At 42.3% G+C, this 24,391-nt stretch overlaps 1 protein-coding gene across 2 annotated transcripts in view; it reads left to right on the forward strand.

The window, feature by feature from the left end:
• abr (ABR activator of RhoGEF and GTPase) overlaps positions 1–24,391 on the forward strand; it is a 152,417-nt gene that overhangs the window by 24,693 nt on the left and 103,333 nt on the right. Inside the window, exon 1 of one of the 2 annotated variants that reach the window (XM_039776724.1) lies at positions 4,028–4,409. The exons of the other annotated variant lie outside the window; for it this stretch is intronic. Coding sequence (XP_039632658.1) covers positions 4,349–4,409 — 61 coding nt within the window. The 5' untranslated portion in view covers positions 4,028–4,348. Of the gene's footprint in view, positions 1–4,027; positions 4,410–24,391 lie in introns of those variants that run through there. 2 annotated transcript variants of the gene reach the window in all.

A 24,391-nucleotide genomic window follows, 5' to 3' on the forward strand; every position in this document is an offset into this window, starting at 1 on the left:
AGGCTTTTTTGGAGCCACTCATATGGAAACACTTCCTGTATGTGTAGCCCCACTCTCTCTCACTCTCGCGTACATACACACCCAAACCAGTAGCACTGGAAAATATTTTGAAACGTGTAGGTGGGGGGTCATGCAAGAGCAGGTTGAATATTAGGGCAGATCAGGATTTTAACATTTAACATTTCAGTTAGTGTTGCACTGACAACAAGAGGGGGGGAAGATGGAGGCAGAGTGGCACCAGACATACACAGACATACTTACTGCCCCCCCTTTTGTGGATGCTGCCCATAAGAGTGGGGTGGTGACTGGTAAAATTAGTGCTATCAACAGACCACCCCCCCACCCCCAATCAACCCCCAGGCCTCTAAATGTTGAAGAGTAGGAGGGGTAGATGTGGGTGGCGTGGTGGTGGTGGTGGTGGAGGTGGGGCAGGGGTATCTGGGTAGAACAGAGGATGGAGGGGTGGGAGAGTTGTGGGTGGCAGTTTGATTGGCTGGTGGGCTGCTACGCTGCCTAATTAAACACACACACACACACACACACACACACACACACACACACACACACACACACACACAGAGAGAGAGAGATCAGAGAGAGTTTTATTATTGGGCTTAATTATGAAAATACAATATACAGTGTTCCAGTAAACCATTTCCATCCATATCTGATTAACTTTCTGTTACATATTGTGTGTCGATTATTTCATTCTGTCTACATGTTGAGCACTTAGTAGTAGTTTTTAGATGCATAATACAAGGCTCATTAAAGTGGCTTATTGAACAGTTTTTCAGTGGAGTGAATAATCAGATTTCCTGTGGGAGTATGTGGTGCAGAAAACCTCTAACTCACATTCGACTCTGTGAAGCCTAAATATGCCTTTGAGCATCAGGCAGTACAGTGGCTTGCTCACAGTTGGATTACATGCAAGATCAAATGGAAGTATGGATTTTAGGATTTTTGTTGTTGTTGTAGTCCATAATTCTAGTTGCACTGACGAATTACATATTGTCTTTTGGATTTCTGTTTGTGTTACACCCACATTAGTTCCACAAACTGGCATGATTCTTGGTAAATGTCAGGCCATATGAGTTGATTTTAGACTGGTGATCCGACACAATGCACCTTCTTCCCTGGGAAAACCAATTTCAATATGGAGACATTTAAAATTATGATAGCCTGAAGTCTAGATCTTTCTTCCATCTGCTCAAGACACACACACACACACACACACACACACACACACACACACACACACACACACACACACACACACACACACACACACACAGAGTGGAAGACTGTTGCTGAATGTTGACCTTTATGGAGAATGAACCATTTCTGATATGTTAAGCTTTGTTGTTGTGCTACAAAGAGCCAGATGGCTTCCCCCAACATCTGCAACTAGACAGATACTTCAACTGCTCTTACCTGGTTGTGTGTGTGTGGCTGTGTGTGTGTGTGTGTGTGTGTGTGTGTGTGTGTGTGTGTAACAGATTGCAGTGACAGTTAGTAATGGCCCTTTTTGCTACACAGCTTGACTGCTTATTAATATTTGAAAATGGTATGTTTGTGACTCTCCAGGAAGACTAACATGCATCTTAGTGTGTGTTTGCATATTTGCTGTGTGTGTGTGTGTGTGTGTGTGTGTGTGTGTGTGTGTGTGTGTGTGTGTGGTTGAGCACGGCAGGTGTGTTTTCTTTGTTTGCCCCTTGAATTTATGAGGCATTTAGGAGGGGGAGGTGGGCAGCCCAAAACCCTGGAAGACAGTTAGATGCACACACAGAGAAATGCACACATTGATAGAGCTATAGGTGTGTGTGTGTGTGTGTGTGTGAGACTCTATTGTCCCAGATTTAAGACAAAGGATGTGTAAGCCTGTACAGTAGACAAATCTATTTTTGATGAAGTGCCACTCACCGACATTGTGTTCTTCTTCGCATGCTTTCCCTTTACATGAACCTGTGTATGTGTGTGCGCTCTTAAAAAACCTTGAGTTTGTGCATGCTTTTATCATGCCAGTGTGGTTTGCCTCCTACATAATGACACATTTATATTCATTAATAACTCTTACATACATTAGCAGCTATAGGCTTACATTAAATGCCTTGACACACACTTATGACCTCAGGCTAGACGAGCTCTAGGGGTGCGTGTGTGTGTGTGTGTGTGTGTGTGTGTGTGTGTGTGTGTGTGTGTGTGTGTGTGTGTGTGTGTGTGTGTGTGTGTGTGTGTGTGTGTGTGTGTGTGTGTGTGTGTGTGTGTGTGTGTGTGTGTGTGTGTGTGTGTGTGTGTGTCCTCCAGCTGGCACATTAGAGTTCTGCAGCAGGACAAAGAGCGGTGCTCGGGGCCTGGTGCTCTGCCTGCTGAGGGTGGACGAGTAGGGGTGGGGGGGTGGGTACCTCCTGTCAGCCTTTGTGTCCTAATTGAAGTTTTTCTGCCTCTCAACCCTCTCGTCTTTCCTCCCCCATGCTGGTTTGAAGGAGGATGAAAGGGGGAGGAGTGGACCTGACAGAGGTTTGAGGGGAGGGTTTCATATGAGGCTTTGTTGCCGCTGGCATGATGCTCGTCTCTAATTTCTCTCCTCTGTAGCACATGTGTTCATAAACACAGAGATAGTTGGGCCTGATAAAAAGAAAGGGCGCTGTGTGTGGTGATGCTGTCAGCTCTGTCTCTGGGAGCAGGAGGCAACAGGAGAGCTAATGTGCCCATTAAAACCTGACATATAGATAATTTGAAAATCAATAAAGCAGACTATAAAATTCTTAATTGTACAATGACAACATTTTGATTTGGTTGCTTTCGAAACTGTCATTTTGCCACTACATTCTTTACTGTGTCTTTAGTATATCAGCTCTGTCCAACTACCTTTCAACAGTTGAGACACACACACACACACACACACACACACACACACACACACACACACACACACACACACACACACACACACACACACACACAGAGGATCATGTTTGTCTCTTTCATGTGAGTCTGTGTGTAGCCGAGGAGGGCAGAGCAAGTGGCTACAGGAACAGAAGAAGACGGAAGTAGCTTAAAACATGACATCTGAACCAGTCCCTTTCCAACTGACTGACTCTGTTTTCACACACAGCAGCTCAGTGTTGCGTGTCAGTCCAGCAGCAGTGATCTTGAGCTGATCATGTCGTGACCATCAGTTAAAAAAACAACAACCACAAATGCATTAAACCATCCTCAGAAGAAAGTAACCAAATCTCTCCGTGGAGTAGTGTACGGCCTGTGATTGCTTTCTCATGATGCTTGACTGATGTCGGGTTTCCGCGTTAGGACAGAACTGGACGGAGGGAAAAAAAATGCTGTTAAATATGCTGCGCCCCTTCCACCTGGAAAAATGCAAAAAAACGGCTAGAAATGTAAGAATCTGGAAAATGGTGCTCCTGGTCAGTGGTCAATGTATTGCTTTTTCCGAATTTTGATGGTTTTGAAGTATGTGATTGTTTTCTCTGCCTGTTTATGTTGTCATTTGCATTTATTGCTTCAACATTTGTATCCTTCCTTCTTGCTCAGTTATCTCTTGGAGAAGACCTGAAAAAAGGATTTAAATCCCAGTGTGACTTTTACAGAGAAAGAGAAGAAAGGCAGGTGCTCGAGACTAAGATGGAGAATTTGAGCTTTCGAGTCCGTTCTTTTGAAAGAGGCTGCACAATAAAAGAAGAAACGATGAGCTGTTCACCTAAAACAGAGAAAGAGACAGTGAAAGAAACTTTGGATTTGGCATTCATTCAATGGCATAACTTAAAGAGAGAAGAGCAGAGAGACGGTTCATTCACATTTGACAAAAGCCTCATTGGTACGCAGTCATCATGCATCGCTTCTGAGTTGCTGCCTCTGCTCGAAGCCAGAGAGCGAGAGACATGTCAGGAGTAAGGAGAGAGAGAGAGAGAGAGAGAGAGAGAGAGAGAGGCTGATGAGCCATTCGCGCAGAATCAAGAGAGAGAGAGAGGAGGGGTGGATGGGAGTGAGCGAGCAAGCCAAAGAGAGAGAGGGAGTGCTTCTCCCTTCCCCTAGCAACGGTCCGCTTCGTCTCCAGCCTGTTTTCTCTCTCTCTGTCACACACACACACAAACACACACACACACACACACACCACTCACCCATACACTCCTTTTAGGCTCACTCGCTCGTCTGCCTTTTGGACCGCGGCGTGTCATTTGACATTTTTTCCAAATGTTTCTTTATGCGTCTTCCTGCGACATGAAGGCTGTTTTACAAGGATAAGGAAAAGAGAAGAGGCAACGCGAAAAGCAGCAACCGAAAAGGTCGGAAGAAAGAAGCGGAGTGACAGAGACCGGGAGAGAAAAGGAGGATGGAGCCCCTCAGTGCTCGTGGCCTGCCCCGGCTCTCCTGGATCGACACCCTCTACAGCAGTACGTATCCCTCCCTCCATCCATCTATTTACTCCTCTCCACACATCGCTTCCCATTTATCTTTGCGCTCGTCTTTACCTCTAGCCATTTTACCCAGCACCCCCACCTCTTCCATCTCATGGGCTGCCTGTTCATGTTACAACCAGAGCTGCATTCACACAGGGAGCACTCTGCATTTTCACAGGACTTCCAATTAGTGTGCATCACTGTGGCTGTCCATAACAAGATGGTCAGCCCCCACTTGTTCTTTTGCCTCCGTTCCCCTATAGTGGTAACAACTCTTGTCTGCTGTTGTGGGGCTTTTTGCCGGCTAGTAGGCACAGATGCAGGGGAAAAAGCCCGGAGAGTGTGAGTCATGCTTACAACCTGGAGGTAGAACTTTATGTTCCATCCTATCGAGGACACAAGCTGTCTGATGTTGAATTTTTAATCTGCTCTTTCTTTATTGTGGTCTTCCTACTGTGCTGTAGACGCGGTCCGACATGTCCTACTGTACTCTGGGTCACTTCGCCACTGTTCTAAGATCAGGTGTGCTAGCAGCGCTTTCAGGTTATGAAACAAGGTTGAGAAACGACGACGAGTTAGAAACAATTCCCTCTCTTTTCCCTCCTAAATCAGAAAGACTTTCTTCTTTTTTTTACTTGATAAAAGTGCGACCTTTTTCTATAAAAGACATATATTTTAATGAGAATGATTTACATAGACCAGAATATGAACAATGTTATTTGTCATGCTTTAATACAGATTTATTGCTTTTTCTGAATTGTGATGGTTTTGAAGTGTGATGGTTGTCTCTGCCTGTTTATGTTGTTGTCATTTGCATTTATTGCTACAGCATTTTTATCCTTCCTTCTTGGTCAGTTATCGCTTCCAAGATTTGAAAAAATGATTAGAATCTCAGTGTGACTTTTACCTGGTTAAATAAAGAAAAAGAGAAGAAAGGCAGTGGCTTGAGACTAAGATGGAGAATTTAAGCTTAGGTTTTTTTTTTTAAATGTACCTTTGCGCGAGTTCAAGGTAAATTGAGGCTGCACAATACAAGAAGAAACAATGAGAACCTAAAACACAGAGAGAGAGTGACAGTAACGAGTGGTGAGTGGATACCACTTTGCAGCAATTACACACTCCTCATCAGGCGCAGCTGTGAGTCCCTGTTGGTGTGTGCTGTTGAGATGCAGTTTGTGTGTGCGTTGGCAGTTTTGGGCACATGACCCAGCCTTTTGGGATTAGCTCTGCTGTGTCACCATTGTTACTCTGCCTTAATCTGCAGAGAGGGAGAGAATAGGGGAGCAAGAGGGAGACAGGGTGCTGGTGTTTTGGTTGTGGGATTGAAATGATATAGAAACAGAAAGAAACCGACAGTACGAGCATGTTGTCAGAAGTGTATTTGGTGGGCAGCTGTTCTTCAGGGAGGTCTAGGGACTGTCACAAAGAAGGTGAAAATGTTATTATTATTGTAAAAAACCTATCGCAAAAGGCTGCGGCATACCGCGAAAGACACTCAGAGATTTTTTTGTGTTAGTTGAAAGAAAATATCCGTAGAAAACTGCACTTTATAACATAACTGTCATTCTTTTTTTGGGGGGGGCGCCTTTTTATATTCATTTCAATGTTCAATTTCTTGTATTTGTTTTAAATTCAACAAGCACTTGTATTTAAGCAAAATACTGAAAGCAGCAGAAATGCAGATCTTAGTTCACTCTAATACTTTTTATTTATCGCAACTAATATTGTTATGGCGATATTCAGCAATGTTATCGCATATTGCATATTTTCCTCATATCGTGCAGCCTTAGTTATTATCACATTAGTCATTAGTCATCGGCCTGTTCCTTAAAAATAATCTACATAAGTATATGATTGTCTCCATTATTAGATCTGGGACATTGTTGCTTTTGCGCTCATCCTTTGCTGAATGAGGTGTGAAAATAATGAATTGCAAGATAAGCATATGTGTGGCTGTGGTGTGACAATTGAGCTACACAGATTTTAGAAAGAGTTTAAAGGAACAGTTCGACCAATAACTTTCTTGCGTGAGTTGGATGAGAAGATTGATACCACTATCATGTCTGTACGCTAAATTTTGAAAATCTAGAACCAGCGATTAGCATTAGCTTAGCATAAAAAAATGAAAAGGGCACAACTTAATGCCATTGCAATCGTTAGACCAATCAAAACCACAGTCAGCAGGTTTTTCCGCCAGAAAAGTTGTTTGGCCCGGCAGCTTTGCACTAAAATGAAAATAGCTGGTCCGCCTTAATGATCAGTCCACCTTAAGTGAGCCTGGCTCAAAGTTGTTACTAAAGTTACGCACACAGTGTGAGTTATTCCTTACACATTTTAGTAAAAAGAAAAAAGAAAAAAAAACATCTTAACAATACATTGAGGTCATGCTGAAGTCCGGTGTGGAGTTATGCCCAAAATGTCGAACTATTCCTTTAAAGTGCCAGGGTTCATTTTTTTGTGTGTGATGGTGTAGCAGTGTTTTATAATATTGGCCTAACTAAGAATGCAGCATCAATGAATTCTCAGTGCATGCATTAGTCCACTTTTCAAAAATGGATCAGGTCAGCGTAACTGTATGCTAATGAATTCCTATCACCAGGGACTGTATACTTAGTCTGTGTACTATTTTAATTTTGCTATTTTGGTTCTGGCATCGCTGTGACCAGAAACGGATTATATTATATTTTAACACCTAATGTACTTTCACACATTTGAAATTCAGTGAGAGGCCAGATGTGTACAATAGGAGACATACTATTAACATTACAACAGGCTCGATCCAGGCTTTATATGAGCTCTTCTGAGGCAAAAGGGCACACTCCTTTTATGCACCTGTCATTTCATCATCCTTTTGCTTTCCCAACATCCTTTATCCTTTACTGTGTGTGTGTGTGTTTGTGTGTTTGTGTGTTGGATAAAAAAATTGGTACGTCAAGGGCTGCTGAAGCAACCCTCTGCCTCCACTCAGGGGAATACAAATACACCACTGCTTTTGTGAGTTTTTTTAAGGGCTACTTTAACAGTAGCACACTCCCTCTGTACCACTAACCACTGACCCTGAAACAGCCCAGTTCACAGGCTACAACAGACCCAGTCCCACCCTTCCTGTAGCATAGCATAGTGTAATGTAGTGGATTACCAAACATGTGGCTGTAATTGCATCCTTTCTCTTCAGCCCCTGAAACTGTGTTAATGGATTAATGTTAAGCGTTGACCACACACCCTCTCCTCCTCCTCCTCGCTGAGTAAAGTGGTGAGCGGATGCTCAAAGCCACAGCTGCCTTGTTCCCCCAAGAGGCTGAAGTCTTTCTGTTTTAGCTCTACTGTTTAGGCCACAGCTGATCAAGGCAACATTTTCATATCTTTTCTATTCCACTGAATCTTCTCACAGCACTGTTTGTTGCACATATGCTGTAGTTTTGAAGGCAAACACACATGTGCATACAAAGTGCAGAAATGAAATACATTTAAAAGCTGCACAGGCTTAAGTTAAGGTGCAGAGCTGTATGCACTCACATCTGTGTAAGTACACACTCCCAAACAGAATGACTGGCCCAGACCTCTCATCAGTCATCCTCTGCCCCATTTGTCCAGTCAGCAGCATAAGTGGTAGACTCCCAGGCGGCTATTAGTGTTTTTTTTGTGTGTGTGTGTGTGTGTGTCAGTTACAAATTCTTTTTTTATTTAATATTTTCCATCTCGCCCTCTGCTTTTCCACCTTTTTTGTCTTTCCTCTTGTCTTGATCTAAGTAGTTCATTATTATATTCTGCGGGGTAAAAGGATTTTTATTTTTATTTTTTTTACCCATGATCTGATTTTAGAAGCAATTTGACGGTGCCATTGTCTCCGTTTTCAGACTCTAACCAGTTCATCGGTTAGCTCTGAATTGGGTATCATATTGGTTGTTGTATTTCGTAGTTGCTTCAGTGGTTTGTGTACAATGGACAGCTTTGTATTTTTGTCTCTTTCACTGATGAAAACGTGTTAATTTGACTTGCCTAATTTGCAATAATTAAAGATAGATTGTGTTGACATGTGGGTCCAGTATTTGCCTTTTTTTTTATATATATATCAGATAGGAAACAGATTGTTGTAGAGCTCCTGTGACTAGCCCCGTGGCCCAATAGCTTTGTCAAATTGTACCCTTGTATCCACTGACCTGAGACTCTGTTACACAACTTTCTCAGAGTAGTTGGCTGTCTGGATGGATGGCTATGAATAAAAGGGAAAACATAGAAGGAAACATCAGAGGAAGGAAGGCAGAAATAATTGAAAAAGTGGGGACATGAGTTTTAAATAGGGCTGCAGCTATCGATTATTTTAGTAATTGAGTATTCTACCGATTATTCCATCGATTAATCGGATAAGAAATACTTTAGTTTTATTGAAGAGCAATAATATACAATAGTTTGGTTGAAGTTTTGGAAAAAGCTACATTTTTATTGCTTACAATATCATCTCTTCAAAAACTAAACCTATTAAGTGCATTTAAGTGCCATATTACAGTGTTTTTAAAGAAAACCTATTTTCTGAAATGCAATAACAACCTCAAACTAAGGCATACATTAAACATACATAAACATGACCTTAAGTTGTGCAACTTAACTTTCAGAACTACAAGTTTCAACCTGAGACTGATCTGTATATAGGCCTATAAGTATATACAGTGCCTTGCGAAAGTATTCGGCCCCCTTGAACGTTTCGACCTTTTGCCACATTTCAGGCCTCAAACATAAAGATATAAAACTGTAATTTTTTGTGAAGAATCAACAACAAGTGGGTCCCAATTATGAAGTGGAACGAAATTCATTGGCTATTTCAAACTTTTTTAACAAATAAAAAACTGAAAAAGTGGGCGTGCAAAATTATTCAGCCCCTTTACTTTCAGTGCAGCAAACTCTCTCCAGAAGTTCAGTGAGGATCTCTGAATGATCCAATGTTGACCTAAATGACTAATGATGATAAATAGAATCCAGCTGTGTGTAATCAAGTCTCCGTATAATTGCACCTGCTCTGTGATAGTCTCAGAGGTCCGTGTAAAGCGCAGAGAGCATCATGAAGAACAAGGAACACACCAGGCAGGTCCGAGATACTGTTGTGGAGAAGTTTAAAGCCGGATTTGGATACAAAAAGATTTCCCAAGCTTTAAACATCCCAAGGAGCACTGTGCAAGCGATAATATTGAAATGGAAGGAGTATCAGACCACTACAAATCTACGAAGACCCGGCCGTCCCTCTAAACTTTCAGCTCATACAAGGAGAAGACTGATCAGAGATGCAGCCAAGAGGCCCATGATCACTCTGGATGAACTGCAGAGATCTACAGCTGAGGTGGGAGACTCTGTCCATAGGACAACAATATGCGTATACTGCACAAATCTGGCCTTTATGGAAGAGTGGCAAGAAGAAAGCCATTTCTTAAAGATATCCATAAAAGTGTCGTTTAAAGTTTGCCAAAAGCCACCTGGGAGACAACCCAAACATGTGGAAGAAGGTGCTGTGGTCAGATGAAACCAAAATCGAACTTTTGGCAACAATGCAAAACGTTGCGCAAAAAATGTTTGGCGTAAAAGCAACACAGCTCATCACCCTGAACACACCATCCCCACTGTCAAACATGGTGGTGGCAGCATCATGGTTTGGGCCTGCTTTTCTTCAGCAGGGACAGGGAAGATGGTTAAAATTGATGGGAAGATGGATGGAGCCAAATACAGGACCATTCTGGAAGAAAACCTGATGGAGTCTGCAAAAGACCTGAGACTGGGACGGAGATTTGTCTTCCAACAAGACAATGATCCAAAACACAGAGCAAAATTTACAATGGAATGGTTCACAAATAAACATATCCAGGTGTTAGAATGGCCAAGTCAAAGTCCAGACCTGAATCCAATCGAGAATCTGTGGAAAGAACTGAAAACTGCTGTTCACAAACGCTCTCCATCCAACCTCACTGAGCTCGAGCTGTTTTGCAAGGAGGAATGGGCAAAAATGTCAGTCTCTCGATGTGCAAAACTGATAGAGACATACCCCCCCAAGCGACTTACAGCTGTAATCGCAGCAAAAGGTGGCGCTACAAAGTATTCACTTAAGGGGGCTGAATAATTTTCGCCCCAATATTTCAGTTTTTTATTTGTTTAAAAGGTTTGAAATATCCAATAAATTTCATTCCACTTCATGATTGTGTCCCACTTGTTGTTGATTCTTCACAAAAAATTACAGTTTTATATCTTTATGTTTGAGGCCTGAAATGTGGCAAAAGGTCGAAAAGTTCAAGGGGGCCGAATACTTTCGCAAGGCACTGTATACAGTAAGTTATACCCAGTTTCATTTATATATTTGTTTACAATGTCACATAGCTCTGTTACATTTATGCTAGTGGATCATTGATCAGCTGTTTCCCCCGTGAAGAGAGAGTGAGAGAAAATGGTACGCAACGATCAGCTGTTTTTCGGGCTCTTTACTACGTATTTTCTTCTATTTGTTTTTGGTAGTTGTTGTGTTTGGTGTAGTTTCATCGTCCCTACGACTCTGTCATTTACTTTTGTTGGGTCCGATTCGTGGAATGGAGGATTAAGTTAGACTCAATGTTTTCTGTTGAGATGCTGAAGCACTGATGTCGTGCTATTATTGTGGTAAGCTAGTTTGATTTTGCAGTAGACACTACACACTGTACAGAGTTTTAGTTTTAATTACCTTTGAATGGATTCCAAACTTTGGACACTTTCTGTAGTTTTCTCCAGCCTGTCTCTTCTCTTAGCCCCTCACTATTTACGCTGCCGTCAGTCTTCATGGCATGTATCCGTATCGACAGCAGCATCAGCCCGGTGTGCGACAGTAATAATCATCCGTGCTGAAACACCGTGAACGATACAACGTTGGTAACATTGATTAAATGATGCTTCGAAGCAAATCATTTTGCACTGAGGATTTTTAGCAATCGAATTATTTGAGTTACTCGAGGAATCGTTTCAGCCCTAGTTTTAAATACTCCTAATAAGAATATAAATCACATTTGTATCACCAATCTTGCTAATATTTGCATTAGCTGACTCAATTACAGTGAATAAGATTGCTAATGCTAGCAGATGTATTAGCAGCTTTAATAAATGTAGATTGGGGCTCTCAAAATGTTCTTTTTTAGGGACACATTTGTTCCAGTATACAATTTTATCAGGGGGGGCACTTTGAATTTGCAACATTCTCTTTCTCATTTTGTTTATTCCAACATATTACACTGAATAGTGAATTAATAGTGAATTATTATGGTAAGGGTTTTCATTTATTCATATAGTGGTAATATTCAGTTGAAAACAGACAGAATCTACATTGGTCTTTGAAAACCACATGCATTTTAGAACAGGTTTAGCCTTAGTTTGCACTGGGTGAAATCACTGAATCAGCCACTGGGGCATTTTAGTTTCTCTTTGTTTTAATGACTGAGGGAATCTATGAGCTTTCAAGGGCACGTTTGCCTCCAAGTCCATCATTTCTCTGCCTAAACAGCAGTGCTCAGAGTGGCTCTGACTTCTGACTCTGGCAGTCTGCAACCTTCAGAGAATTAGCCAGCCTCTTCTCTGGCTTGCTTCACTGCCACGTGACGCTAAAGCAACATCAAAGGAAAGCTAGATTATGTAAGAGCCACAATATTGGCATTTTGGCATGGCAGAGCCCGGATGGCACGTGCACACGCAGAGACATGCACATGCACGTACGTCAAAACGATTTTCCCTAATCCGAGTCACTGTGAGGAAGGCTTGGATCTAAGTGCAGATCTGAAGGAGCATAAAAAAATAAAATAAAATAAAAAAAGCCTATCCTCATTTCTGTACATCCTGTCAGTGTGTTGGAGAGTACTGGAGGTCAGCCCAGCAGGCCATGCTAAAATCCCCCTGTGGGAGTCAGGCTTGGCCATTTGCCAGTTTATAAAGGGTTAATATGTGCTGTATAAGTCCTACTTTCTTCTGCCAGTACTGCAGATAATAATATGGAATAACATGTTTATGTTGAGAAGTAATCTGCTGTCTGTCCTGGTGCCATCCAGCTAGTGCACTCTAATTATAAACTAGAAAAACATGAATGTAATGTTGACTGACGGGTCTCACAAAATCAAAATTTGGGCAACTTCCTGTTTTATTGCTGTTTTGAAGCAGACATTTTTTCTTCTTCTTCTTGTGAAAAAGATTACATGGCACTTGTATTAGGAGCGAATTGCATCAATGGAAATGGAACAGATGCTATCAGTTTTTCGGGTATGCTTTAGGGCTTTGACTTTTGCCCAAAAATCATATTCGAAGTTCGTTTGTATATTAATATTCGAATATATTCTAATATTTATTAATAATATTTTGACCATTAAATGCCTTCAGTTTAAAAAAAAAATTAAAAGTCAGACCCTGGATTAAACACAGTGTGCTTTCGACAGGAAGTTCGGAGCTTTCACCGTAGCCTACGTAAGTGGTCTGATGTTTATACTCGTGTGCTGGTGTGTGCGTCGAGCCAGTGTGTGTGGGCGGTGTTGCCAACTTAGCGACTTTTTTTTCACAAAAGCGACTAGCGACAAATCTGGCGACTTTCTGTAGAAAAGACAGCGACTTTCTGTAAAATAAAAAAGAGTCGCCAGTATTGTCCAGCGAGCACGCAATGTATTTCTCTCCTGTGGCCGCCGAAACAGTCTCCTTTCTCTTCTGTTGTGTGACTGAGGAGCAGCCCCCCCCTCCCCTCTGTGCTCTCTCCTCATGTGCAGCAGCACTGAGCAGCAGGTAGGACGGGGCGAAGGGACAGGGTGCGGCGCCGGTGTAGGTAGGAGAGACAGCGGAACGCGACGGGAGAAAGACGCCGCTGATCTGGCCTGGCCCTGGGCAAGCCTGCCTTCTTTGAGAATTAGGGGGGAATGCAACGCTACGGAGCCACGGCCGAGAGACGTGCGTCGCCGCGACGTATAGGTACATTTTGAAATGCGTGAAAAAGCCTCGGAATCTGAACTGAAAACAACGTTTACAAGCAAACGCATAAAAATAATGCCCATAACAGGTTCGAATATTAAGGGCTGGCTAACATTCGTTCGAATATCATTATTTTTTTTTTTATATTCGAATGATATTCGAATAACGAAGTTCGGAGTCAAAGCCCTAGTATGCTTCCAAATTTCACCACACAGTGGTGGGTTTCCCTGGCTGTCACTTTTTCTGGTTCCCCTCTGCAACCGTGATGGATGGAGCCAACTTCACTGCTGGCTAGCTGCTCCCGGGTTACTCCAGTCCAGTCCCAGTTCTGTCTTTAAGTGTTTAATGTTAGACATTTGGCAGTCACATGGCCTGCTTCAGCAAACAGGGGCACAGCCGAGCGATTCTGGATGGCTTCCCAGCAGAGAGTCGTAAGGGAGTTTAATTCAACTAGGGATGTCTCATTTATCACACCGTACAAAATCTATTTTGACCAAACCACCCAGCTCTCTCTCTCTCTCTCTCTCTCTCTCTCTCTCTCTCTCTCTCTCTCTCTCTCTCTCTCTCAGTCTCTCCCTTTTTTTTTTTTTTTACTCCGTTTGAATAGCCGATGGCTTTACCCTCAGTTTCAAGCAGAAACCGGTCTGGATCAATGGGATCTGAAAGTGTTTCCAAACATGTCATTTGTGGCTTAACCACAGAGAACAACACAAGCCAACAGGTCCACTTAAACCCCTGGTTCACTGTGATTATGCAACATTTTTATTATTACCAGGTCAGAATGTTATTATGTTATTAATCAATGAATTGCTATTAGCACTACTGCTGCTACCACGTTGTGGAATAGTCCCTATAAAATAGCCACTATGTCTTTTGTAGGAAGGAAATTGTGTGTTGTGTTATTTAATCTGTGCTGTATGTCAAGTCTTGAATCATTGCCTTCGCACTGTAAAAGCTCCTCCATTATGCTGATCAATAGATGAAGCTGTTCCTTACATTCTCTGTACTGTAACTGTAGAAACAGACATTTAAATCTGTTCTCACACACACACATACCGAGCGGGAGAAAGAATCTGAGTCAGCCTTCAGCAGTTTTGTTATGCAATGCCGTCGTCTCTACTGCCTCTTCTCCATGCCGTGCTTCTCTGCTTTGTTTTCAAGCATCTTCCTCCCATTGGGCCCGGTAAGGGGTTCATGCTTATGTAATCTGCTTCATGTTCACTTCTCCAAAACAGCCAGAAAACAGTTGTGTGACGCTGCTGTGGGAGTGCCAAATGCTCAGTGCTTTAAGTTTGTAACGGAGAAAGAGAGGAAGAGAGACACTGGAAGTACTGAAGGCAGAGTAAACAATTAAACGGATGCTCTTCCAGCAATTAAAATCCCACATTTATCAACAAATACTACCACATTAGAGATACAGTATTACTTAAGGAGCATTTCACGATTCAGAAGATACAGTGTACAGTGTGTTTATAAAGTACACTTTATTAAAAACACACACTTGTTACATATTGTGGCAGCAATAGAAAAGAACATCCCATTATCTTGAAGCCGAAACTGTGTAGTTGCACACTGTTTGCTAGGGTAAAATCCTGTTGTCTGGCGTTGTCCTTTCTCCCCCCAAATGAAGTGACAAAGACCAAACAGCTAGTACTGTGTTTCCACTTCACTCAAATCATTTGACCGAATTAAAATCTGTGTCATCAATGACCTGTGTCATAATGTCCTACTACGTCATGCAGTATGTGCAGCTATCTTGTGATTATCACAAAGCCATCATACGCCATTTTCCTGTCCAAGCATGCATACATAACTATGGGGTTCTACCTGAAATGAAACCTTTCAATATTTCCAAATATATCTTCAGTCAACAGGTCTTTTATTGTGAAAACTCATAGACTGTTACAATTACAGCAACTGTGCAGTTGTAGTGAAGCTGCAGCCCCATTTTAAAAACGTGGATGGTTAATTCCACATTGTTCCAAGTGAGTGAGTCCAGCTGAAAGAAGTGAAGGAGAGATTTGGCACCAAGTCATAACATTGACTTAGCTGCTTGCTCGCCCACGACCCTGCTGGGGTTGTAGTTGTCGGTGCCACGACCGCCTGAGTTCATTCAATGACAACCTTGGAAATAATAGATGAAGCTTCTGGCTCAGCTGAGTATGTTGTTGTGACTCTTTCACACAGCACAGATACGCTAGAGCAAAGACCTCATGTATCACCGGGGCTGAACGATTTTCTGAACAATATTGCCATTGTGATATGAACTGAAACTTATTTCTATAAACTAAATTCCTGGCTACATAACTTTCATTTTATAGTAACAATGATGAACTGCCAGTAATTGAGGTTTGTCTCACCGACAACCTATAAATGATAATGCTGACGGATCTGTACTTTGCTTGCGCTTGAGCTAATGTTAGCTTCTAACTCTAAAAAACTGTGTTCAGCATGAATATGCGCCTTATATTTCTGATAATACCTAGCATATTATGCTAGCTCTCTGAAAATGATCAGTTGGTTTTTTATTGTTTACCGGAACAAAAGCTCTCCAGTGTGTTGGTCTTTTTTGAATCGCTATAAGACACTAGTCAGTCTGACCCCAAATCAACTGTGCAGTCAGTGTATTGCTTAGAAATGAAGGAATATGGAACAAGGTGTAATGGCTTGACTTGACATAAACCGAAAACCTACTGAGGGGCTGCTATACAATATACTTGCCTAACTGATGCATCACTGGTGTGTAGCATATCGGTCGTCTCTACTGCCTCTTCTCCATGCCGTGCTTCTCTGCTTTGTTTTCAAGCATCTTCCTCCCATTGGGCCCGGTAAGGGGTTCATGCTTATGTAATCTGCTTCATGTTCACTTCTCCAAAACAGCCAGAAAACAGTTGTGTGACGCTGCTGTGGGAGTGCCAAATGCTCAGTGCTTTAAGTTTGTAACGGAGAAAGAGAGGAAGAGAGACACTGGAAGTACTGAAGGCAGAGTAAACAATTAAACGGATGCTCTTCCAGCAATTAAAATCCCACATTTATCAACAAATACTACCACATTAGAGATACAGTATTACTTAAGGAGCATTTCACGATTCAGAAGATACAGTGTACAGTGTGTTTATAAAGTACACTTTATTAAAAACACACACTTGTTACATATTGTGGCAGCAATAGAAAAGAACATCCCATTATCTTGAAGCCAAAACTGTGTAGTTGCACACTGTTTGCTAGGGTAAAATCCTGTTGTCTGGCGTTGTCCTTTCTCCCCCCAAATGAAGTGACAAAGACCAAACAGCTAGTACTGTGTTTCCACTTCACTCAAATCATTTGACCGAATTAAAATCTGTGTCATCAATGACCTGTGTCATAATGTCCTACTACGTCATGCAGTATGTGCAGCTATCTTGTGATTATCACAAAGCCATCATACGCCATTTTCCTGTCCAAGCATGCATACATAACTATGGGGTTCTACCTGAAATGAAACCTTTCAATATTTCCAAATATATCTTCAGTCAACAGGTCTTTTATTGTGAAAACTCATAGACTGTTACAATTACAGCAACTGTGCAGTTGTAGTGAAGCTGCAGCCCCATTTTAAAAACGTGGATGGTTAATTCCACATTGTTCCAAGTGAGTGAGTCCAGCTGAAAGAAGTGAAGGAGAGATTTGGCACCAAGTCATAACATTGACTTAGCTGCTTGCTTACGCCGACCCTGCTGGGGTTGTAGTTGTCCCGGTGCCCCGCCTGAGTTCATTCAATGACAACCTTGGAAATAATAGATGAAGCTTCTGGCTCAGCTGAGTATGTTGTTGTGACTCTTTCACACAGCACAGATACGCTAGAGCAAAGACCTCATGTATCACCGGGGCTGAACGATTTTCTGAACAATATTGCCATTGTGATATGAACTGAAACTTATTTCTATAAACTAAATTCCTGGCTACATAACTTTCATTTTATAGTAACAATGATGAACTGCCAGTAATTGAGGTTTGTCTCACCGACAACCTATAAATGATAATGCTGACGGATCTGTACTTTAGCTGCTTGAGCTAATGTTAGCTTCTAACTCTAAAAAAAACTGTGTTCAGCATGAATATGCGCCTTATATTTCTGATAATACCTAGCATATTATGCTAGCTCTCTGAAAATGATCAGTTGTGTTTTTATTGTTTACCGAGACAAAAGCTCTCCAGTGTGTTGGTCTTTTTTGAATCGCTATAAGACACTAATCAGTCTGACCCCAAATCAACTGTGCAGTCAGTGTATTGCTTAGAAATGAAGGAATATGGAACAAGGTGTAATGGCTTGACTTGACATAAACCGAAAACCTACTGAGGGGCTGCTATACAATATACTTGCCTAACTGATGCATCACTGGTGTGTAGCATATCGGTTGAATAATTCACATTCCTATTTCACCATCAGGTCCATCCACAGTGTAGACGGCGAGCCATGCACACTTAATATCAATTAATAACTTGCATGCAAACAAACAAATGGATTAACCTAGCCTATACTTTCTCCAAACTCCCCATACCACCTACTGTGCAAAAGGAGAATTACCTCAAGTAAACGCATACTACTTCATACACAAAATGGCTCCAACACCTGATAAACTGAGCGTGGGTGCTCTTTTTGCTTATCCCAAGAATCACTGGTTTAAGCTAAGGTGTAATCTAGCTAGAATACCTAAAATAGCAGCGTTAGCTATATTCTTCGTTCAATGCAAAACATCCTGCCATCTTCATGTGGGTGAAGCTCTGAAAATCCTTTGTTAGGTTTGATGTTAGAGGGTGTGTCATGTGTCGGAGTGTGTTTGTGTTCCAAGTGTGTGGGGACCTTTACCATGTCCTGAGGGGCTAGAGCTGTGTGTGTGTGTGTGTGTGTGTGTGTGTGACTATGGACAGCAGTCATCCTGTAGTGCTATGGTAACCACCAACCCCTTCTTCTTTTGCCACCCATACCCCCTTCCGCTCAGCCAATCGGCGCAGAGTAACACCACCGTTCCCCGCCAATGGTGCGGCTGGCTTGTTTACGTGCTCCCGGAAGGCAGGGCCAACGATTAAGCATTCAGGTTAGTTGAGCGGAAGAGGGAAGAAGACGAAAAATGAGGGGTGGAGAGGGGGAGACAGGAAAGGGAGATGAGGCCATTATGAGTTGAGAGGGCTGATGGATGCACTCGAGCAACGACTAGTTACCCAGACAGTCTCAGGTGAACAAACACATATAGGTCATATATCACCTCAGGTTTTCTTAAATGGACTCAGATTCCTAAATCATGGATATAAATCAGATTCTCCAAATGTTCACACCCTGTATTAGAAGCTGTCAAACCAAGAATCCATTAACCTGCAGGTAGACGGCTCTCTCTCCCATTTTGTGTGTGTGTGTGTGTGTGTGTGTGTGTGTGTGTGTGTGTGTGTGTGTGTGTGTCTGTGTGTGTGTGTGTGTCTCTGTGTGTGTTTGTGTGTGTGTGTGTGTGTGTGTGTGTGTGTGTGTGTGTGTGTGTGTGTGTGTTTACATGCGTGTTTGTGTGGGTATCATTAAAGATTAATGGCACCAGTAAGGTTTGGCCTTCTGGTCTCAGTAGGTCATCTTTCTGTTGGGATCAAAATGGATGTTCACATTCAGCCTGGTTGTCTTTGACATTATAGAGACCCTCGGCGAGAGAAGGGAGAAAAAGAACAGAAGAAATAAAAACGTCCAGGCAGGTAGAAGGTCCAATACATCTTTTAAGAGATGGGATTGGGGATAGTATGGGAACATAGTTTGTATTTTTAGGGGATGGTTAAGTGAGCTTTTAACCTAGGACGGCAATGTTTAACTCAACACAAAAGAATAATCCACATGATCCAGGTGACTTCCACACAGTGAGGCATACAGCTTACAGTATTTATTAAACAGTGGTGTCGGATCGGTACTCAGTATCAGCGATACTCAAAGCCCAGGTATCGGGACTATTACTGAAAAAATAGTCGGACCGCTTCATCTTTATGAAAACTTACAGTGATGGCAAGAGACACATTCTTTTGTCCTGTCCTATTTATTTATTTATGTTGGCCCATCATTTCTCTGTTGTTTTTTTGTGTTATAGTCTTCCTCTCTATAATATAAATAGGATGCTGGCACAATTACAGACTGATTGCCATGGCGAGGCCACTCTTTTAAATCACTGTCCACTTTTTATTCACCACTTAACTGTGACCTTTTGTAGATGGATTAAACACAAAATCAATGGAGTGATATGCACAAGGTGTGTGTGTCTGTGTGTGTGTCTGTGTCTGTGTCTGTGTCTCAGATAGCTTTATGTCTCGGAGTGCCCTCTGCTTATCAGGCATCATGCAATATCCCTCCTTACTCTCTTATCTCTCCGGCCCCTCTTTCCAATGTGTCATTCAATAGAAATCTCTTTAAAATAAACTTCTTAGACAAACGCCGCTGAGGCCAGCCTTATTATCTGTAAAGTCGGTGCATTAGTTTGCATTCATGCATGTCTGTCTACTGTATAAATGGTAAAAGAGGACGGTTGGTGCCGCGTCAGACACATGGTAGTTTTCACTGCTTAGCAGATATCCAGCCGTAACAGTTGGCTAATGGGTGGTGAGTACGAGAGAGGAGAACAGTAAAGCATCATTTGCAGACCCTGGGAGAGTCTCCAGAGAGACCGGTTAACAGCAGGTGTTTCTCTTTATACCTGCACTCCTGCCATCAATGATCTAGGGACAGAGGAGCTGCCACAGCATAGTGCAAACTTCTGATCTAGTCTCATTGACAGCCAAATACCAATTGTTTAAAAGTGTGCAGTTGATACAATTTTGTATTCGAAAGGGTTTTATTTAACAGCAGCCTCTGGTTGTAGAAGCAGTAACTGTTTGGCCCCAGAGGTTTTTAAAGCTTGAATGAAGTACATAAATATCTGGCTTGGTATGGTGCAAACATGTGCAATAGTTTTCACATTGGTAAGGTAAATATGCACATGCTGATGTTGCAGAGTGATAGCAGAGTTCTATTTTAACATTTGTAAGTGATCACAGTGACATCATTCAACAGGATGTTGACTGATTTTAAAAATAACCTGCTTAGCTGCTCTTTGACAAAAGACACTTTTTCCACAAATGTTTGGGACTTTTATTCTCTATGTGCCAACAAATCTTTCTGAAAACTGCCTTCAAAATATCCCCATAGTACGCTTCCACTGAATTCTAAAATGGCCTTGTAAGTAGTTCCAAAAGAAAGCTGTACAGTATGTATTGTCACTTGGAGTGTACACCCACACACTGCCAGTTCGTTTTTTTTTTATATCTTCATGTCTAATTAGTTTCCAAATGAAATTTCTTCTTTGTCACAAACTTTTCCATCGATTTCCGTCCTCACTTGACTCCCGCGTGAGAGGGTCTCTCCTTTTGATATCAACAGTTGCTGTTCTCCGCCTTTCATCTCTGACTTTAATGGTGTTATTGGAATGTGAAACATGGACCTGACCGAGCAGCACACCAACTCTGCTCTTCTCTCTGACACACCAAGAGTGTATCAAACTCATTGCCTCTTATCTGCATCATATTCTCCTAATTGGGCTGGGGAGTGCAATAAATAGACAATCACTGCCAGGGTTGCCCTGAGGGCTATCGACAGCCGCTTGCATTTTAATAGCTTCACTCCTTGTAGCTCTTTTTGTTTCACTGCACGGTTTGATACACTTTCCATTAGCACATGCCCACGAACGAATGCCGAGGGTACTGCTGCACGCTGAGGTGTACAGATGCCCACACAGTACATCTGCTTTACAGTACTTTGCTGTGCCGAACGTGGGTGTGTGTTGGCAGTGAAAAGCTCCACAGTACATGTGGAGGATTGATTTCCTCGTACCTGCTTACAAACACTGGGAGGGAGGTAGGACTGGGCAATATATCGATATATGAGGCTAGATATCGTCTTAAATTCTGGATATCGTAATATCGCAATATGACATAAGTGTTGTCTTTTCCTGGTTTTAAAGGCTGCATTATAGTAAAGTTTTTCGGGAACTTACAGACTGTTTTAGCTGTTTTATTATTTGCCTTTACCCACTTAGTCATTATATCCATTATTGACGAGTATTTATCAAAAATCTCATTGTGTAAATATTTTGTCAAAGCACCAATAGTCAACCTCACAATATCTCCTCAATATCGATGTATTTGGTAAAAAAAAAAATGATTTTCTCCATATCGCCCAGCTTTAGAGGGAGGTGCAAGGTGGGAGTGGGATATAAATTACAGTAGATTAGTAAGGGTTGTGTAGATGTTTGTCTTTTTGTGTGTGTGCATAGGGGTGTCTGCACTTGAATGTGACCTCTTGTGTTTGTGTGTGCAGACAGACACGGCTTCAGGCCCCGTGTACGACAGTGGTTGCCCTAATCTATGGAAGCACTGGGTTGTATCCAACCAGTCGGAGCCTTGGGGATTTAGGCCAGCTAATTACAATGTATAGTGGCTGGCTGCCATGGTAACGTTGGTTGGTTGGGTTTGAGGGGGTTACAGCAATTCATGCACGTGGCTCTGCAGCGGAGGGGGGCCCTTATCTCTCGCTGCCTACAGGCATATGGTACGTGAAGATATGCAGCAGTGGTAGAATTGTCATTCATTTGAGGTATAAAGGGACAACACTGCCTTTTTATCAGACTCCTCTCTAGCAGGGAAGTGCTCTGGATGTGTGCGCACAGGTTGTAGAGTTAAACAAAAGTCTCATCTGTCTGCCTGTGTGAGATGTTTCATGCTGTTAAGGTTGTGATTTTGGATTGGCCACTCTTCTGTCATCTTCCATTAAAGCGCAATGCTTTGGATGCCCCGCTTTTTTCTTCTTTTTTTTCCCACCGTTTGTACTTCATTTCAGCTTTCTCGCTCTCTCTCCAGAAAAAGAGACTACCCATTATCGCCTTGATCAGGCTGGATGAGAGAAAGGGGGGAACAAAGACCCCGGTTTAACTGGATGACTCACAGACTTTCAGACCGCCGCTCCTCACAGCTCTTGACACCACCTTTAGTTAGCACTAGTTAGCATTACTGTAAAATCCAGTCAGTTCAAATTGGATGTCCTATTTGTTGAAACGGAGAGTGCACTCACTGAAATTTAACTGTAATTTTGGGTCTGAAACACTAGATAGGCAGCTCTGTTGTATAATCTGTGGATTATATCTATACAATAGAATTAGATTAGGCTCAATAAAGAGAATTTATTTCATAATTTCAATGAATGAATACCGTTGGAAGTAAGTTAGTATTAGTAAGAGGTGAAAATGTTCTAAATCTCTTGTGAAATTGGATTAAACTTTAAATTATTCCCAGAAGTGATGGGATTTCTTTCGATAGAATTCCCTCGCAGGCCCAGCACCCTTGATATTCTGTTGTTATCAGAGTTTATTGAAGGTGACCATGATGCATTCACGCCTCTCATGCTATATAGCATTGACTCAGTAACCTGTATTTAGTGCTGTTCCTACCTGCCACATCCTGCATTCATGTGAAATTCATGTACTTGGCAGTAGTTCTTTTTATAGCATTACTTTTACATCTTGTTTTCAGCATTGCTGACATCATCAGTATATGTACAGATCATCAGTTGGATCGTGCAGCCTGCAGTGGATGGCTGGTTCAGGTGAAGCCCGTCCATGTACAGTTCCTCAGTAATCACAGTTAAATCATGTTTTTCATAGACTGTTAGTCTACGTTCAGACTGCAGGCAAAAGTGGCCCAAATCTTTTTTGGGGGGGTCAAGTGACCAGGTCAGACTTCTTCAGAAGTAGTGTGAACACTCATATCTTCCCCAGATCAGATATTTTTTTTCTTTCTTCAATGCGGCCGCAGTGTGAACAACCAAGGCGGATTTAATGCGACTTTTACATCAATAACCCTCGCTGCGCCCTCTCTCTGGTGGTGCGCCCTCGGGGTCGGGCGCACCACCGGCTCGTCTCGCCCGCACCGTCGGGGAGGTGGAGCGTGAGCGCGTGCGATAGGACCCGAAAGAGGGTGAACTATGCCTGGGCAGGGCGAAGCCAGAGGAAACTCTGGTGGAGGCCCGTCGCGGTCCTGACGTGCAAATCGGTCGTCCGGTCACACAGACCTCTGGAGTGAATTTGCAGCCATAACCCCGCAAAAAAGGCCAAAATAGCCAATTTGGCTCTCTTTCTCTTCATTCTTCTCCTCCTCAGCACCTGCTCATTTAATGTTACGGCTGCCATTACACAAACATTTTTAAAATAAAAGCGAAAATGCTTACTTCCTCCATAACCTCCCTAGCTTTAGTGCAAAAGCTTTCTGCGTCTGATGTCATTGTTATTGTTCTTTTGCGCATGCGGGTCAGTTCCAAACCGCAAACCGTTCACACTGGAATCTGATATAGGCCACATTTTAAAAGGTAATGTGAACAGCCAAACAAAAAATCGAATCTGAGCAAAAAATCCGAATTAAGCATTAAGACTTGCGGTGTGAACGTAGCTTTAGAGGCACAGGGGAAATGAGAATAACAACAATGAATCCAGGGAGGCTATGTTTTTTCGTTTAGATGCTTTTACAGGGCCGTAAGATTGTGTGTTTCTGGGAGAGTTTTCTCCAATGCCAAAAAACTAATAGATTTGGAAACAAACTAGTTTCAAAACAGTTTCTCCCACAAATCCCCATGTAAAACTTGACTCCGTGGTGCTGCAGAGTGCCATGCTGATATTTTATTAAAATGCTTTCTGCTTAGCTAATCAAATGACTTCCCAATGAACCAGTGAAGTGGTTTTAGAGAATGTCGTACACATCTTCTTGAATTCAACCCTTGACTGTTCCTCGCAAAAGACTGTGTTGAGGTCGACTGTTGTGCAACAGACATCTGTTAACAAAATGCTTCACCAACACCACTGAAAGCTTCCTTGTCAAATACCATTCCAACTCAAGGCTCAAACAAACCGACTAGATTGGAATCTGTCATTGTGCAGCACGCCTTTTCTCTGAACATCTGCTATCTCTCTGTGTGCACATGTGCCTGCGTGTTCACTAGCATTTGTCAG

The sequence above is a fragment of the Perca fluviatilis genome, chromosome 16, assembly GCF_010015445.1.
Source record: "Perca fluviatilis chromosome 16, GENO_Pfluv_1.0, whole genome shotgun sequence".
Classification (NCBI taxonomy): domain Eukaryota; kingdom Metazoa; phylum Chordata; class Actinopteri; order Perciformes; family Percidae; genus Perca; species Perca fluviatilis.